Source organism: Vicia villosa, linkage group LG1 (genome assembly GCF_029867415.1).
Source record: "Vicia villosa cultivar HV-30 ecotype Madison, WI linkage group LG1, Vvil1.0, whole genome shotgun sequence".
Classification (NCBI taxonomy): Eukaryota; Viridiplantae; Streptophyta; class Magnoliopsida; order Fabales; family Fabaceae; genus Vicia; species Vicia villosa.
In genome coordinates, this window is record NC_081180.1 from 145,274,540 (window position 1) to 145,293,088 (window position 18,549).

At 36.9% G+C, this 18,549-nt stretch overlaps 1 protein-coding gene across 2 annotated transcripts; it reads left to right on the forward strand.

Moving 5' to 3' along the window:
• The first annotated feature begins 416 nt into the window (after positions 1-416).
• On the forward strand, positions 417-1,696 carry LOC131618763 (late embryogenesis abundant protein D-34-like). Of its 2 annotated transcripts, none has more exons than XR_009288915.1 (3): positions 417-1,122; positions 1,216-1,362; positions 1,439-1,696. XR_009288915.1 is itself a non-coding variant. In XM_058889928.1 (3 exons), exons 1-3 carry the CDS (start codon positions 496-498, stop codon positions 1,449-1,451), a joined length of 795 nt encoding a protein of 264 aa, XP_058745911.1. In that variant the 5' UTR covers positions 417-495; the 3' UTR covers positions 1,452-1,696. The 2 variants fall into 2 exon arrangements, 1 of the variants encoding a protein (XP_058745911.1); XM_058889928.1 differs by having other exon boundaries at positions 1,208-1,362.
• The last annotated feature ends 16,853 nt before the right edge of the window (positions 1,697-18,549 follow it).

Genomic DNA, 18,549 nt, shown 5'->3' on the forward strand with positions numbered 1-18,549 from the left:
ATATATATTAGTTATTCAATGTATAAAAATAAATAATTTATTTTTAAAAATTGTATGATACTTTATTAATCCAATAGATCAAATCATATTTATCCATTCTATTGCAATGCAATGCTGTAGGCTCATTTACTTGCTGCTGCAGTCGGTGATGGATGTGTAGAAAAGAAAAGAAGGTAACCGAATGTTTAGTTCTAGAGAACAAGTTATTTTTTTGAAAAGCATTTCTAGAGAACAAGTTCTGTCTTTATTAAATTACTTTTAACACGTGCCATGCTGCATGCACTTTCCTGCTTCGTTTGCCACATATACCTCCAAACATGGAACAACCATCTTTCCCTTGCATGACATCTGTAAAATCTCCATTCATCTCTTTGTATCCACTAATTTCTTCTATATATAAACTCAATCAGTTATAGTTCCAAATCCAATGCAAATAAGCAACCCAGATTAAAGTTATTACTCCATATACACAAATCCAAACCAAAGTGCAGAATCATGAGTCAAGAACAACCACAGAGACCACGAGAAGATCAATTCCCTGAGCAACAACCAATCAAATACGGCGACGTTTTCAACGTCTCCGGAGAATTAGCATCACAACCAATCAAACCAAGAGACGCAGCTCTCATGCAGGCAACAGAGAATCAAGCCTTAGGACAAACCCAGAAAGGAAGTCCCGCTTCTGTCATGCAATCCGCAGCCGCGGTAAACACGGCAACCGGTTTTGTCCATCGTGACGACATGTCAGATATAGCCAGAAACCAAGGCGTGAGCATCTCCGAAACCAAAGTGGGTGGAAACCGCGTGATCACTGAGTCGGTAGGGTCACAAGTTGTAGGACAGTTCGTTGAACCTGATGTGCCAATGAATGACCCTGGTTTGGTTTTGGATGAGAATGCTATAACCATTGGTGAGGCGCTGGAAGCTTCTGCTTTAACTCCAGCTGGTGATAAGCCGTTAGATCAGAGTGACGCTGCTGCTATACAGGCAGCGGAAATGAGAGCCACCGGGAAGAATCAAACTGAGCCGGGTGGGTTGGGAGCCATTGCTCAGTCAGCAGCAACTCGGAACACTCGTACTATGCCTGATCTGCAGAAAACAACATTGGCTGATGTCGTAACGGTAATTTGTCTAATCTAATATTACGATATGGACTTCAATTTATAACTATATGACTGACATATTATGTATAATGATTTGAATGGAGGATGCAAGGGAGAAGCTGGGAGCAGACAAGGCGGTAACAAGAGAGGATGCGGAGGGAGTGATTGGAGCTGAGCTCAGAAACAAAGCTGACATGAGAACTACACCGGGCGGTGTGGCTGCATCGATGGCAGCAGCGGCCACACTCAATCAAAACAAGTTGAGTTTCTATAATATTATTTTTGAATTTGTTCTTTTTATCATGTAATGGCTTTAAGATAGCAATTTTGTGCAGGATGAACGGGTGATATGTCGTGGAGATTGGAGATTTCAAGTTTTTAAGATCAATCATGGTGTCTAAACAAATCAATGAAGATCGAGTTTGAGTTTAGGTGTTGTTTGTAAAACTACGTTAGCCTTACTGCCACTATGTTTTACTTGAAAAGAAAGTTGTTATTACCTTTCCTTTTGTAGTGTTTTTTGTAAATAGTTTATTCCACTAAGTGTGTACTTGGGTCAACTTTTTAATTTAAATGAATATAAGAATTTCTCATATTCTGTCATTTGAAGTACATTAATTTTTCTTAGACATCCAAATGCTATTCTTTCTACACTTTGAAAGAAAGAGATGGAAATAGAAGTGTGATGGATCTTCTGTAATTTGAATGACAGTTATAGAGGTGTGATGGATCTTCAGATCTTCTGTAATTTGAATGACAGTTACACTAATGTGTCTTAGACATTTATTCTATACCTTATGAGAGAATTCAATAATTCTTTGTTACTTTTGTAAATGTGTCTCGTATGGAAGAGGAAACAAGTGAAGGCTCAATTGAGGAAGAAGAGGATTTCACTTCTAGACCAAGGGCCAAGAGGAATGCAAAGAAGCCCAAACACTTCAAGGATTTTGTGATATCCAGCTAGAAGAAGTGAGCGGTAAATTTAGAATAGTACTAGTCATGACTGATTTTGTGATATCCAGCTAGAAGAAGTGAGCGGTAAATTTAGAATACTCCCTAGTCATGACTCATTAGGTTTGTTGTGACTTAGAAGATGTTAAGAAGTATTTTAGAAGATGTTAAGAAGTATTGTTGATTTGTACCAATATTGAATGAATTTTCCATATTGAATGAAGGCAGGGAAATTAATGAGAGTGGCTGTTAATTATTAGCGGCAGAATCTAGTCCGTATCTCTCTTGGTGCTTGAATATGCATTTCATGAAGACCTCACCGCCACATTGAACCAAATCTTCCATAGCCAACACAGCGTTTCAGCTACTTTCAAACACCCTGCTACTATCAAACACCCTTACCTCTCACGATCTGCGTACGCGAATCCATTATCACTTCACCCCGAGCAAGAACCGCACTCCCTTAACGAGGATCCAAAACACTAAAAATGTAATATTTTTTTTAAGCAGAACAGGCGTAGCAATATTTATTTTTTTTAAAATGTAGTATTCAGTTTTAAGAATATATTACGTATATTTATTTCTGTTTTAATAATATTACATCTTTAAAAAAAAATTAAAATTTAAAATAGTTTATTATGAATCAGTTTTATAAGAATAATAAACTAAAATCTAATAATCCAAATCAGAAGATACAACCAATTCCAATCAAAATCAATTAATATTCTAATACTTTAACATATTTTTATAAACAAAATAATACAAATTTCATCAACAAATTTTTAAAATATCATACTCAAACCAGTTCATACAACCAGTTCATTCATATAATGTTCAATAAAAATATATAATTTAAACTACTTCATATAATCAATTACAAATAAATTTTTATATGTGTACCTTAATTATGGGTTGGATGAAGAAAATGAAAAGAAACCCAGCAATTATTATAGTTTGAACCCAACAAGAAAAGGAAATTTAAACCCAACAACTTTAATTTGTCTTGATATGTTGATTTGTAGAAAAAAAATGAAATTTTTAGGATTTTTTCCATGGTCTGCGGTGGCTTGTTGGGGAAAAACAGAGAGCGAATGAGAGCTTAGTGTTTACTGAATGTGGGAAATAAAAATGAAACGGTGGTATTTAAAGGAACTTTGTTTAAGCTTTTCCAAACATCTATAGAGGAGTATTAAACATAGTTTGAAACTTAACTTTGGCAAATCAAAAACCATCCATTCACATATAGGTTCAAGTTTTTCAACCACCCTCAGACAATTCATCTAGCTAAGCTACAAGAAGAAAAGTATCTTGATCGAGCGCACCAAAAGCTCAAACTTTCATCAAGCGACTATATCCAGATGAGCTTTAGGCATGTTATGTTACATTTGTGACAAAAGATTTCAACATATGGGCATTATTACAAACACCTCTTTCATCTCTTGATTGTGGAGCTAAAGGAAGTTGTAGACGCAACAACGGGATATGCCTGGAACGAACTTATTTGAGCTATAAACATTTGAACCTTTTGAGCTTGACCTAACCTAGATTAGCCTCCACGCACTAATGGGTCAAGTTATTCCTTAAACATTCGGGTTATGGGCCAGATCCACCACAATCTAGTTGGCATGCTAATCGATAGTGGGAGTACCCATTACTTTCTTCAGGATATGGTGGCTAAACTATTGGGCCTGAATGATGAGTCAACCCATTCATTCGAATTCTCTAATATATCCTTCTTATTAGGCCAACATACATTCACTTTAAACTTATTTGCCTAACCCCTTAGTGGTGCAGAATTGGTGTTAGAGGTACAATGGTTCAAAACCCTAAAGCCAATAGTAATGGACTATGAGAAACTAACCATGGGTTTCCATAAAGATAGTAAAACGGTCCATCTTGATGGGTTACCCAAACCCCACCCAAAGGAAGTAAATTTACACCAGTTACAACGACTTTTTGACACACGTCTCATTCTAAGGCCAATACTAATGGACTATGAGAAACTAACCATGGGTTTCTATAAAGATGGTAAAACGGTCCATCTTGATGGGTTACCCAAACTCGACCCGGAGGAAGCAAATTTACATCAGCTACAACGACTTGTTGACACACGTCTCATTGGTACATGCGTGCATCTTCCCCTTTCTTCCACTTAAAAACCACCACCCTTACTCGTCACCACTGATGATCGTCTCCCCCAATTACTCACACAATACCATAACCTATTTTAACCACTCATCACACTTCCTCCAAAACAACCAATTGATCACTAGATCACACTTAGTGGATCATCTGACCTAATCAACGTGCGCCCCTATTGATGCCTTTATTTTCAAAAATAAGAGATTATCAAAGATATGTTGAACAATGGCCTAATCAACCTTTTCTCAAAGAACAAAAATAGACTTAATCCAACATCAAGTGTTTTCAAAATAAAACCTAATTGAAGGCAACACGAGCCCTTGATCTAACATCAAGTATCTCTTCCATTTAATTCACAAATGTCATGATCAAACTTCAAACACTTGATCCAACGTCAAGTCATTTTCAAAATCCCTTTTCACAATAAAATGGAATGAAAAAGGATGTGATTGGGCCCCAACCTCTTCCCACCCTGAGAATTTGGATACCGCTGTAGAACTTTCTATCCAAAGGTTTGTCTTCCAAATCAAAAATACTTTAAATAAAACAAGTATAGTTCATTCTTTAACAGACTAAAAAGAGAATGATTAGGCACAAGATTTTTCCTCTCTAGTATTAGGATATTGTTGTAGAGTTCATTGTTTGAATACTTGTCTTTCAATAAAGAAACGTGACTCTACTCGCCTCATCTATTTCATAATAAATCTTTGGATGTAAATGAGGTGATTGGGCACAGGCCTCTTCCTTCCCCGAGAATTTGGATACTACTATAAAGTTCCCTGTCCAAAGGCTTGTCTCTACATAAAATCAATCACAACCAATCAAACTCTATTTCTTCGTCTTATGGAATTTTAAAACTTTTAAAAAAGGACATGCTATTTCTATTCTAACGCAATACAAACAAACACTTAAGTCTCCCACTCGCGAGCATACAAGTAATGTTCAACCCCAAAAACTATGGGGCTCTGATTTTCTCATTGAACTTTGGAAATACGTATGCAAAAGGTTGAAGATGAGCATGGAAGACTTGGAGCATTTGAAATAAGGTGGTGTGTTAAGAGTTTTGTACTATTTCAAGTGCTATAACCGATTAACTCAAGTGCCGTAACCGATTAACACGGGGTGTAACTAGTGTCACACATAAAAAAGGCGCAAGCACAGTAACAGTTATACATGATAGTTATTTTTGTTTTTGTAAAAGCTGTAACAGGTTACATGTTTGTGTTAACCAGTTACAGCCCCAAATTTTCGACTTTTCTAATTTTTGATTTGATATTTTTGTATCCCAATCACTTGTATAAGTACGTTATAGACATGTGTAATGAAAAATACTTGCATGGAAGACAACTTAAATCCATATTTTTAAAAACAACCAATAAGGAGAGAAAAAAATTTAGATTTATTTAAAATTTAATTTCGTTTTTAATTGTAATCATGAATTTGATTGTGAAACAGAAACCGGAGGAGAGAAACAATTTTATTTTTATATTTTAATTAGTAAAAAAGTTATAATTTGTTTTGTGTAAGATCACTTATTATGTTTGTGTATACCTAAGAATTTTCTGTGCGTAATATACAATAAATAAAATGTTAAATTCTCACTCTTAATTTTTTCTTTTTCCACATACCAAAATTCTGCATTGTTTATCAATCTAAAATTCTCTATTTATCAATCTTATGATTGCATGTTGTTGCTATAACCATCTATATACTGCTCCAAGATCTCAAAACTATCAGAAAAGTTAGAAATAGAGGTTATATAATTGATGAGTAGTCATACCTCCAAAAAGAGACAAAAGGGGTAAGAGATATGGTTTGTGAGATATCGTAAGGTGGAATATGCAAGAATGCTGGAGCTAAAGCTGGACAGTATTTTCATCAAGGGAAGAAAGATCCATGCAAATGTGCCTAGATTTAAAAGAGGGGGTGAAGGTGCGGGGGATAGAGGTAGGGTGCAAGTGCCAGTTAAATAAGGAGGGGGAAATATTAGAGGAGATGTAAGGAAGAGGATGGCACCAAAGTATAGTAGTACAGGTGGAAGTTATGCTGATGTTCTCAAGAATAACATGAACACGAAGCCGGGTATGCAGAATAAGAAGATGATAGGGTGGAACCAACATGAACCTAACCCTAAGTTCACTCATTTTAATTTCAATGTGGAAGAGGGTCACATGAAAAGGTTCGAGGACACTTATGTTGGGGTGGTGGAGAAACCAGGATCAACGTATAACATTCAGGAGGCGTTTCATGCTGAAGGGTGTTTTAGGATCAAAGTAACACCAACGGGAGAAAATCTGTGTCTGCTTGAAGAAATAGAGGTGGGCGAAATCAAGAGGATGATTCAGGAAGCGTCTGAAATGATTAGGAAATGGTTCTCTGACATTCATCCATGGTCACCAGCGGGCGTGGACAATGAAAGGTTGACATGGATGAGATGTTACGGTCTACCTTGTCATGCGTGGAAGGAGGAGTTTTTTGAGTTTATTTCAAAACTAGTTGGTGCATATGTTTGTTCTGACGAGGAAACGAGGGATCCATCAAAACTGGATGTAGCAAGATTCCTTATCTGAACAAAATATTCATTGTCATTAAATGAGTGCTTCAATGTGGGTGTAAACAATGAAGTGTATAGCGTGAAATTAGTGGAGGATATGCATAGCCCTAAAAGGATTGTGGTTTCGGAAAATTTGAGTGACCAGTTCAGTAGCTCATCAGAGACGGAGGAAGAAAACTGGGACGATGGTTACGAGACGGTGAACGAGGTTGATGCTGAGGAGCTGTCAAAAAAGTGCAATCAGAATGTCACTATTCAACCTGGTTGCATTGATGTTGATGTCCAGCCAATACAAGAAAAGAGTGATACGTTGGAAGTTGGTGAGATCTTGGAAAAAGTATGTTTGGAAAAAGGTACGCACGTTTCTGCTCCCCAAAAGTCAATATCAAAAGTTGATGGTAAGGGAGCATTAATTTTTTGTGAGGTGGAAGATTTATCATCTTCGGTGGGTGTACATCTCCAAAATGAAAGGAAACGTGGAGTGGGGCCAAGTAACGGTAACACGGTTTGCCATGTGGTAGATTATGAGGAATCGGACCTTATCTCTGGATCACCCTCGAGGCCCATTGGAATAGCCAGCATCCTTAAGCCCAAAAAATTTATTCCAATTGAAGAAGTTTATCAGAATTTAAAAATTCCTTTCGCCCCTTCTTATTTCTCTGCTCTTCTTCATTCCCAATCTAACCCTAATTTAGCAATTATCCCAAATTCTTCCCCGGGTATGGCTAATTCTAGTAACTCAATTTCATCTTCACCTGGAGGATATCCCCTTTGTGATGATTCTGTTGGAGGCTCATGTATAAATCAAGGAAACAAGCGCATATGGAGAGTGATGGAAGGTATTCTATCAAGGAGAGGAAGAAGATGAGGTTTTTGAAGGGATTGTGCGGGATATTGAAGCAAGGGAGAGAAATCACTTTGAAGCTAGGAAGGAGAATACAACTGTTATCCCATGAATATTGGAACATTTAACATAAGAGGGGGTGGTAATTCAGCCAAGAGAAGAAGAGTGAGTCAAATCCTGGTTGGGGCTAACGCAGACATGTGTTTCATTCAGGAAAAAAAATTAAGAAGATGGAGGTTCATTTGGCAAAGAGTTTTTGGGGTGCTTCGGAGTGCGAATGGTCGGCAATTGGATCGGAAGGTGCGTTAGGGGGAATTCTTACCATTTGGAAAAAAAGAATCATCAATCCTATATTTAGTTTCAAAGAAAAAGGTATGTTGGGTCTTAATGTGGAGTGGAAAGGTATAAACTGCTAATTTATCAATATCTATTCTCCATGTAATATAGCTGAGAAGAGAATCATTTGGAAGGTTTTATTGGAGTGGAAACAGAAATTGCCTGCTGGGGAGTGGATAGTTGGGGGGATTTTAAATCTGTTAAAATAAGAGAGGAAAGAAAAGGGAAGAATCAGACTAGTAGGGTGGAGATGGAGGAATTTACTAAGTTCATTGAACTTTTGGAGGTGGTCGATTTGCTTTTAATTGGTAATAAATTCACCTGGATCAATTCAAATGGGAAAGCCCGTAGCAGAATTGATAGAATTCTCTTATCAGAAGGAATTACAAATCAATGGAAAAGCAGTAGCGCATATGACTGGAAAGAGGGATATATCATACCATAGGCCAATTTGGATTAAAACAAGCAATTTGAACTAGGGTCCCAAACCTTTCAAAGTGTTCAATTGCTAGTGGGAACATGAATCTTTCTTAACGTTTGTTGAGGAGGAATGGAAAGAGATCTCTGTTATAGGAACTAGTGCCTATATCCTTAAGGAAAAATTCAAATTCCTTAAGGGGAGATTGAGGTGGTGGGACTTGAATGTATTTGGTCATGTAGACTTGAGGATTGAAGAGGAGATAGAAGAGCTCAATGGGATTGAAGATGATAATTTAGCAGCAGCAAGTCAATTGAGCATGGAGATGCTAGAGAAAAGAAAACAGGTGCAAGAGAATATATGGAGAAACATCAATCTTAAGGAGAGCATGCTCAAACAAAAATCTAGACTGGAGTGGATAAGAGAAGGGGATTGTAATTCCAAATATTTTCATTCTGCTATCAGAATTAGACCAAGGAAAAATTCAATTGTTTCTATTAAAACTGATTGTGGCTGTCTTGAGGAGGTTGGGGAGGTAAAAAGGGAAGTGAGGAGATACTTTGAGGAGAGATTTTCCAAAATTAATAGACCAAGGCCGAAGTTAACAGGTGTTGATTTCAATAAATTGACTGAGGGGGAGAGTATGGCATTAGAGGAGGAATTCTCAAGGGAAGAGATTCATGATGTTATATTCAATTGTGACAATCACAAAAGTCTTGGGCCTGACGGTTATAACATGGGATTTATTAAAAACTGTTGGGGGATTGTAGGTGAAGATGTAATCCGGCGTGTCCAAGAATTCCACCATAAAGCTTATTTACCTCGTGCTTTCATTGGTTCGTTTATATCTCTTATTCCTAAGGTGGAACATCCACAAGGACTATCAGAGTTCCAGCCTATTTGTCTTATCGGTTTCATCTACAAGATTATTTCCAAACTTCTTGCAGCAAGATTAAGTAAAGTGACAGGGAAGCTCATCTCCAAATCTCAAACAACATTTGTGCCAAGGAGGCAGATTCTTGATGGTGTCTTGGTAACAAATGAACTAATTGACTCTGCAAAGAGAAACAAGAAGACGTGCATTCTATTTAAGGTGGATTTTGTGCAGGCATACGATTGTGTAGATTGGGAATTTCTGAAGGAGATGTTATGTAAGATGGGGTTTGGTCACAGGTGGTTGAAATGGTTGGATGCTAGTGTATTCACAAGTAACATGTCTGTACTAGTGAATGGAAGCCCAACGAATGAATTTAGGGCAAACCGTGGATTGAGGCAAGGCGATCCTTTGTCGCCGTTTCTGTTTTCTATCGTTGCTGAAGGCTTGGCAGGCATGGTGAGACAATCAACTCAAAGGGGTGGATTCAAAGGCTTTGAACTAAATGGAGGTGCGTCATACGATTTACTACAATTTGGTGATGATACGATCTTAGTAGGAGAAGGAAGTTGGAACAACCTGTGGGCTCTGAAAGTTATTCTGAGAGGATTTGAGATGGTCTCAGGCCTTCGAGTAAACATGTGGAAGAGTAAGCTCTATGCTGTTGGGATTGGCCACCATTTCATGCAAGCGGCTAGCCAATTCTTAACCTGTAAGTTAGATAAAATTCCTTTCAAGTTTCTTGGTTTGGTAGTGGGAGACAACCCAAGGAGAACAAAATTATGGACTCCTATTTTGGCAAATTTGAAAGCAAGACTCAGTCCTTGGATTGGAAGATTATTGTCCATTGGAGGTAGAGTTACTTTCATCAATTCAGTCATAACTAATGTACCTATATATCACCTTTCTTTCTTCAAAATTCCTAAGAAGGTGAATATAGAGATAATCAAAATTCAACGTAATTTTTTATGGCACAATGCTTTGGAGAGGAAAGGGGTGGTCTGGATAAGCTGGAAAACAATTAACAAACCCAAGGAAGTTGGTGGTCTTGGAATAAAGGACATATTGACTTTCAATAAGGCTCTTCTAACCAAATGGCGGTGGAGATTTGTTAGTGAAGAAAACACTATTTGGAAAGCAAATTTAGAAGAAAGATATGGGATTTTGCATGAAAGAATTATGTTCAATGTTAGAAAATCAAACAAGAGTCTCAAATCTGTTTGGTGGAGGGATTTGATGCAGATTGGAGATGACTTGGAGGATTTTGGCTTCTTACAAATGTTGTCCATTAAAATAGGGGATGGAAACAAAACTCCTTTCTGGCATAGTAGGTGGATTGGTCAGAAACCTCTCAGGTTAGTATTCCCAAACTTATTCTCTTGTGCACAAAATACTGATGACAGCGTGGCTTTGATGGGGGAGATCGAACTCAGTATGGCAGTGGAGAATTCCTATTAGGAATGATATGGACAATGCTCAGGTGCAACAAGAAATGGAAGAATTATTGACTATTTTAAGGGAAGTAGAGCCAAAGATTGCAGTCAAGGATGTATATGTTTGGTTTTTGGATGAGTTTGAAGGATTTGAGGTAAAAAAATATTATCTGAAATTACAGGAGGGATTAAGTGGACATGATATGATGCTGGAAAATAGGACAGCCATTAATACCATATGGAAAGGTTGGATGCCATCGAAAGTAAAGATTTTTGTGTGGAGAATGCTTAAAGATAGAATTCCAACCCGTATGCCATTACTACATAGAAACATTATAGAAGATGATGAAGACTGTCATTGTGTTTTAGGCTGTCCAGTTAAAGAAGACATCCAACACCTTTTCATGGAATGTGTTAACTTGAGAAAGGTTTGGGTTAACATTTGCCATTGGCTGGGAATTTATGTGGATATGAATATTGACTGTAGGAATCACTTATTGTAATTTGTGGAGGTGATGAAACACTACTGTCATATGAAGAGAGCTGTGGCAATTTGGGCAGCTGTATGTTGATGCTCTTGGAAACATAGAAACGCAATCTTATTCGAGAACGTGACTGGAGATTTAGAGGATCTTGTGCATAAAGTGAAGATGTACTCTTGGTGGTGGCTGGCTATAGGGAGTAAAAAGAGAGTAGGATGCTCTTTCTATGAATGGTACAATTATCCCTTATTATCTATGTCTTTGTAATGCTAAAGCTTTTGTAATGTCATCTTGTAATTATGTTTAGTGTTTGGCTGGCTGTGTAATGTTCATAGAATCTCTGTAATGTTGAAATTAAGGGTGGCAAAATGGATGGATTGGATGGATATGGATTGGATTGTTAATGGATGGATCAAAACAATCCATTAATCCATTAATAATCCACTAACATTACCTTTAAAAAATCCAATCCAATCCATCCATTAAGAATATAATGCATCCAATCCATTCATTAACAACTTTCCATCCATAAAATTAATTTAATTTTTTATAATATCTCTAAAAATAAAGTTTATAACTTTTTTTTTTAAAATTACATAATTCTCTGTTTTTACAAAAACTATTAATAGTTGTTCCATCTAAATTGTCCTTTTATTAAAAAATAAAATGTAATCACACATAATTATGTATTAAAATATTATATGGATTGTAACCACCCATTTATAATCTAAGAGTTACAAATAGAGTGTGTTATATTGCATCCTTATGCTACTTTTACTTTTTCCGCTATACATTTATATGCTATAGATTTATATATAAGGTAATTAAAATTCAAAATGCGTTTTTCATTTTTTTATGATTTCAGTTACAGAATTGCGACTTACGACGTATACAAATTGATACAAAATCTGTACTAATAAAGTTAATTGTTTAAAAAAATAGAGATTACAGATTGAGTTTAGAATAATATGACTTTTTAAAAATAAAATAAAAGATAAATTTTAAATATTCTATTATAAAATTTAAAAAATAATTTAATTTATTGAATAAAAATATTTTATATGTTTTAAAATAAAAATGATCTATTAAATTTAAAATATAAAATAAAATAATCCATTGGATTTTTGGAATATATTGGATGGATTAGATCCATCCATGACTTTAAATGGATGGATTGGATGGATTATTTAGTGGATGGATTGGATGAATTATTCTTTAATGGATCCAATTGCCACCCCTAGTTCTGCCAGATGTTGTGATATTCTACCCTAGAACATCCTGGCAGTTCAGACTGATTTTTAAACCTTGAAAGATTTGATTGAAAAATATGAGAATCTGGAATACTCAGATAATCATTACATGCGCAAGCAATCAAGGAATGATTAGGACAAATGCATATTAGTCTTTGTTTATAGAAAAACAATCTTTGATATTTCTTTTGAAAAACTAAGATTTTATTTTATTTTATTTGTTCCTAATTTGTAAAAAGATCTTGCAGTTGTTTTCAGAAAAGAGAAGATTGGATTTAGATTGAAGTCCAAACCTATTCTGCAAGTATCAATAAAAAGAAACTTGGAAAAACCTAATTTGCCAAGCTTTCTTGTAAGGAAAACCGAGGGAGCGATAAGGGTTGCTTTTTGGAAGTTCTTCTAGTTGTTCGTGTTTTCTGTTCTTTTGTGTCACTCATGTATCCTCTGATACATTGAGGTGGACGTGTGTTCTCACTCTTGAAGCTTTTAAGTAAGAGAGTTAAGTGTTGTTCTTGATCTAAGCTTTTAATCAAGATCAATTATTGTTCTTAGTTAGGGTGCTTAACTTAGAATTTTGTTTATTGGAAAGTGTAATATTTCTACTTGGGTTCCTTTAGTCATGGGGTGTGTGACTGTTTTATCACTACGATGATTGGAAGTGGGATGGAAATTTCTCAGGTATACATGTCGACTTCTAGGCAGAAGTAGCGTTGGGTAGTGATTAGGTGAGAAGTTATAAACGAGGTTGTTTAGCTTTGAACTGATATTGCTGATAGTGGAATTCCTTCCTGGCTTGATAGCCCCCATATTAGGTGTTGTTTGCACTGAACTGGGTTAACAATTCATTATGTTATTTATCATTCTACAATTTATTTTCCAGTTATGATAAGTTTGATGTAAGTCAGTAGATGTTATAACATCTGTCTTGACATTGTGTGTTGTTAGGACATTTGTCTTGACATCTGTTGTAAGTGTCAGAATTTCAATATCTCAATATCACACTACTACAAAAAGCGCTTTTATCCTCGGATGTCATGAAAAGTAACGACTTTACACCTTGGCGTTTAAAATACCAAGGTAAAAATGCTTATGCACATGGATTCGAAATCCACCTTCTGCAGTTTTAATATTTTCATAACTATGGTAGAGAACTTTACCGAGGTTTTTACGCTTCAAGGTTTTCATATTATATGTTCATTAAAATTATTGATATTCGGAATGCTTTTATAACTGGTCTCTATTAGGTTTGACGTGGATGGCTAATGGGAGTGTCTTGAGCATTATTACTCATGAAATGGACGACCCAGACTTGTTTAAGGACAATGTTCATTATTCTCAATTATCACGCTAAAATTACTCCTTTGGTTTCTGAGAAAAACCAAGGTAAAAAGTGTATAAGTTTTTTTTAACATTATAGTGTTCACACATAATATTAAATTACATTGTTACAACAAATGCAGTGTTATCATAATAGCTGTTGTTTTTAGAAAACAACACATCTTTGCTCTAATCCAGATCTTGTTGGATGATTTTGTGATCATTATTTTAAAGATCTACGCACTGCATGCAATCAACTTTTAACGAGATATCTACCTGTTACCCTAGGATTTCGACTTACCAATAAATGGGCAACTGGGGCTCAAAATTGGTAATTGGGCTTCAATTTGGTAGAAAAGCCCTAAATTGGTAATTGGGCCTCAATTAAATAACTACATTGCCATTTGGGTCAAAGCGGTTCGACTAAGTAATGCTTAGTAGTCGAAGCCGTTCGACTAGAAAGATTATCAGAGGTTTCAGCGTTCGACCAAAAGTATGCGAAGACTTAAGAATTTTGCTGCAGAAACTGAAGTGAAAGTCGAGAGGTATTAGAAGTTAAAAGGAGACGGTTTTCAGCAGTTACAAGAGACGCGTGGAGGCCTTAAACATCGAAGATGCTGCATGTCGAAGACACGTGTCGGCTGATGACAGTCAACCGTTAGTAGTAGTTATCTTATTTTTACTATTTAAGCAAGTTCAATAGGAACAGTTTAGGGGTCCGCATTTTCTACTTAAACACAAGTAAACTCAAATCTCTGTGCAATAATGAGAAAAGAGTGCAACTTTGGAATGTACGTATGCGTACCAGTTTAATTAATGCAATCATTTCATGTTATATTTCATCTTTCAGTGCACATTTACTGCCTTTTTATTGCTTTGATTTACTTTAAAGTCTTTAATTTCAGTGTTTTACTTTTACTTTAAAGTCACTGTTGCATTCAATACAAACCAGATACACATAATATAACAAAATAAAGCAATTAGTCCTGGAGTATTCTAGTTGATTCCGCAAAAGTAACCTTTAAAAAGGAAACTAATGCTTGTTTACCATTTTTCTGGGTAAACAAATTGGCATGCCCAGTGGGACCCATCAATTGCTGTTTGTTTTATATTTGTTAGTATAATAATTACGTATGATATTAAGAAGTGGTCGGAAATTAACTAACATGGCTGAAGTTAATACAAATAATTCTGATCTTTCTGAAAATCAAGGGGTTGTTCTGATGGGAACAACACCACAAAGTGCCGCAGATTCATCCCCAGTTAGAAAAAAATACTGGTGGATCGACGACAGCAATATTGGTATCATCACCAACGAATGTACGGTCACCGTTTAATCCGTTACGACCGCCGTTTCATGGAATGATGCCTCCACCAGGTTTTAACCCTCAGTTTGGAATGCCCACGTCTATGATGCAAGGTTTGCACACAAATCCTTCATTATATTCTGACAGCATGATGGCTACAAGCACATCAAATCCAGGGGGTCGACCTATAGGCATAGGATATAATCACCAGGCTTTGCCATCTTTAAGTACTACGTCAATGTTGTCAATTCGACAACAAATAGACGAAAGTAATCATGAAATGGTGAATGCCCTTACTCAACAAATGGGAACTGTTTTTACTCCCATGATAAATAACACGAACCAAAGTTATGAAACATTGGCTAGACAAATGGCCAGAATTGCAGATTTCTTTGGAGCGCCCCCACAACCAAACCTTTCGACTACTCAAGGGTCGAATGTGAGAGAGGTCGAACCTATAGGACAAGGAGATCAAATTGAGAAAGAGATCCCTAGAATAGTACAAAGGCATCAAGATGCTGACCAGGTTCTTAGGAACATCCAGCAAGATGTCAATGTTGAACACAGTAATATCTCTAATGTAGTCGAACAAATTTTAGTTCAGAATGGAATACATGTAGGTTGCATAGACAAAATTTCGTTTCCCCGTTGTCAGAATATGTAAGGCAAGCAGAATTGCCTAGGGGGTGGAAAGTCCCAAAATTCACCAAATTTGCTAGTGAGACTGGCGAGTCGACGGTCGAACATATTGCTAGGTTCCAGACAGAGGCTGGAGAAATAGCAAACAATGAAAATCTAAAGATGAAGTATTTTCCAAGTTCTTTAACAAAAAATGCATTTACTTGGTTCACGACCTTATCTCCACAATCTTTGTTCTCATGGAACCAATTAGAACGATTGTTCCATGAACAATTTTATATGGGACAGTCGAAAATTAGTTTGAAAGAATTAGCTGGAGTTAGGCGAAAGGGTGCAGAACCAGTCGATGACTATCTAAACCGTTTTAGGTTACTGAAAGCTAGATGTTTCACACAAATTCCTGAACATGAGTTAGTCGAAATGGCTGCAGGTGGGTTAGATTATTCCATAAGGAAGAAATTAGACACCCAACATCTGAGAGATATGGCACAACTGGCATATAGAGTACGCCAGGTCGAAAGGCTAAAAGTTGAAAAAGCCAGAGCTAGTAAATATCATAAGAAAGAAAAGATAGCTTATGTTACTACAAGTGAGTTCGACTCTAATAGCGACAGTGAATACGAAGAGGGAGAGGTCAACGTGGCTGAATTAAAGCCAGGGCCACCATATATCTGTAAATTGCTCAAGCCCTCAAAAGATAAAAATCTGATTGAAAGTAAAAATGAAAAATTTTCTAGTAAAACGTATTCATTTGATATAACAAAATGTGATGAAATATTTGATTTGTTGGTTTCTGATGGGCAAATCGTAGTACCCCCAGGACTTAAAAATACTCCTCTTGAACAAAAGAAAAAAAGAGGATTTTGTAAATTTCATAATTTCTTGGGTCATAAAACTTCTCAATGTGTCCTTTTCAGGGATTTGGTGCAAAAAGCTTTGAAAGAAGGAAGGTTACAGTTTGGGGAAAAGCCAAAGTCATCAATGCAAGTTGATATTGATCCTTTGCAAGTCGAAGAGGCTCACTATACTGAGCTTGCTGATGTGATGATGGTCGAGACTACTGATGGTTTCGTTAGAAAGCAAAACGGCGCTACTGATGGCAAAGTTTTGAACATGGTTTATCCTGAACCAAAAGAAAGTCTTTTGAAATTCCTTGAGAGATGCCACAATAACAACTCTCAAGTTGGATTATGCCCAAGGTGTGATGCTGTTTTCAATGTCGATGCTGCAAACAAAGTGAGGTTCGATCCTCGTCGAGGCAAGAATCGTCAATTCATGTACACTGGAGAAAACAGTGGTCGAAGGGCTGGAGAATACAGGAAGATGTTTGAAAAACCAAGGACTTTCCGTCCCAAGACGGATGTCCCTGAAGACAAATGGGTGAAACCCATTAACTTCAGAGGTAAACACCCAGAATGGCAGATTCAAGGCGATGGAACCAATGCTGAAGGCTCTTGGACGGATAGTGGATCTAAAAGAAAAGATTACATATCTCCAAACTACAAAGGAAAGAACCCCATGACTCGAACGCAGTGGAGGCGTTACCAAAGAAGCCATAAGAATGGACAGGAAAATTCGAAAATGGTGCAGGCAGGATTTTCTCACTATCAGCCAAAGCCTTTTCACAGGAAGTTGACTGAAGAGCAGGCTAAAATAGCAAATGAAAGACTGGCTGCAGGAATGATCCTAGGAAAGAAACTGATTAAAGAATTGGTTGACGATGATGCTCCGATCCTCAATAAAGAAAAAGAGTCTGAGTATTCTCCACTGTCGGACGAAGAGGTCGACGACAACTTTGACATAGAGTCAGATGAGTTGCTAATCGACTGTGGAATTGTCTCTGTACTTCCAGCAGAGTTCGACAAAGTATCTGAGGTATCTGAGAATGAAGATGATTTTCTTCCTGACGAGAATGTGGAAGAAACACCTGTCTGTTACTATGTAATGGGAAAAGGAGTGGTAGAAGAGCAAAAGGCTGTGTTTGAGAGGTCATGTCGAGGAATGATGTATCATTTGAAGCCTTTATTCATAAGGGCGAAAGTGGATGATGTTCCAATAAACAAAGTGATTGTCGATGGTGGGGCTGCTGTAAACTTAATGCCTTATTCCTCACTTCAGAAAGTGGGTAAATCTGACAAAGATTTAAGGCCCCATAATATGGTGTTGTCTAATTATGAGGGCAGGACAAGTGGAATACTTGGAGTGATTCAAGTAAAACTAGCTGTTGGTTCGACTGTCAGGTCAACCATCTTTATGGTGATCGCATCGCAGGCAAATTTTAAACTGCTGTTGGGTCGAGAATGGGTCCATGGAATAGGGGCAGTTCCTTCGACTTTACATCAGCGTGTGGCCATTTGGAGGCCAGATGGTATAGTGGGGAATATTGAAGCTGACCAAAGTTATTACAAAACTGAAAGTGGTCGTAGACACTTCGACCAACATCTGGCAAATGTAGCTCCTTGCTACAAAGCAGAAGAAGTGTATTCTTCTGATGAAAGTGTGTCTAAGTATTTGAACTTAGACCCAAATTATGGTTTCATTTGGAATAAAGAAGACCCTAATGAACCATTGAACCATGAAAGTCCTCCAAAGCAGAGGACATCAGTCAAAGATGATGACCACTGAGTCAGAATACATGGCTCGAATAACGGCTAATTTGGCCGAAAACAAAGAAAGAACGGCTTTAGAAGCCGAATTAGAGAAAAATATGGCTATTGAGGCCATGTTGGTAAAAAATGAGGACAGTCCTGAAAGCGATCACCAAGCCGAACGACTTGATGGGATATACGATGATGAACCTTTAGGTTTCGAAATGGATCCATTAGGATCAGTCAAAAGAATGCAAGCTCAAGATCCCCTGGAAGAAGTCGATTTGGGTGATGGGATCATTAAAAGGCCT

Excerpts from the sequence above, each read along its gene's own strand:
- LOC131618763 (XM_058889928.1), top strand. The coding sequence starts at position 496 with ATGAGTCAAGAACAACCACAGAGACCACGAGAAGATCAATTCCCTGAG. Across the intron at positions 1,123-1,207 it reads CATTGGCTGATGTCGTAACG|GATGCAAGGGAGAAGCTGGG; the intron begins GTAATTTGTCTA and ends ATTTGAATGGAG.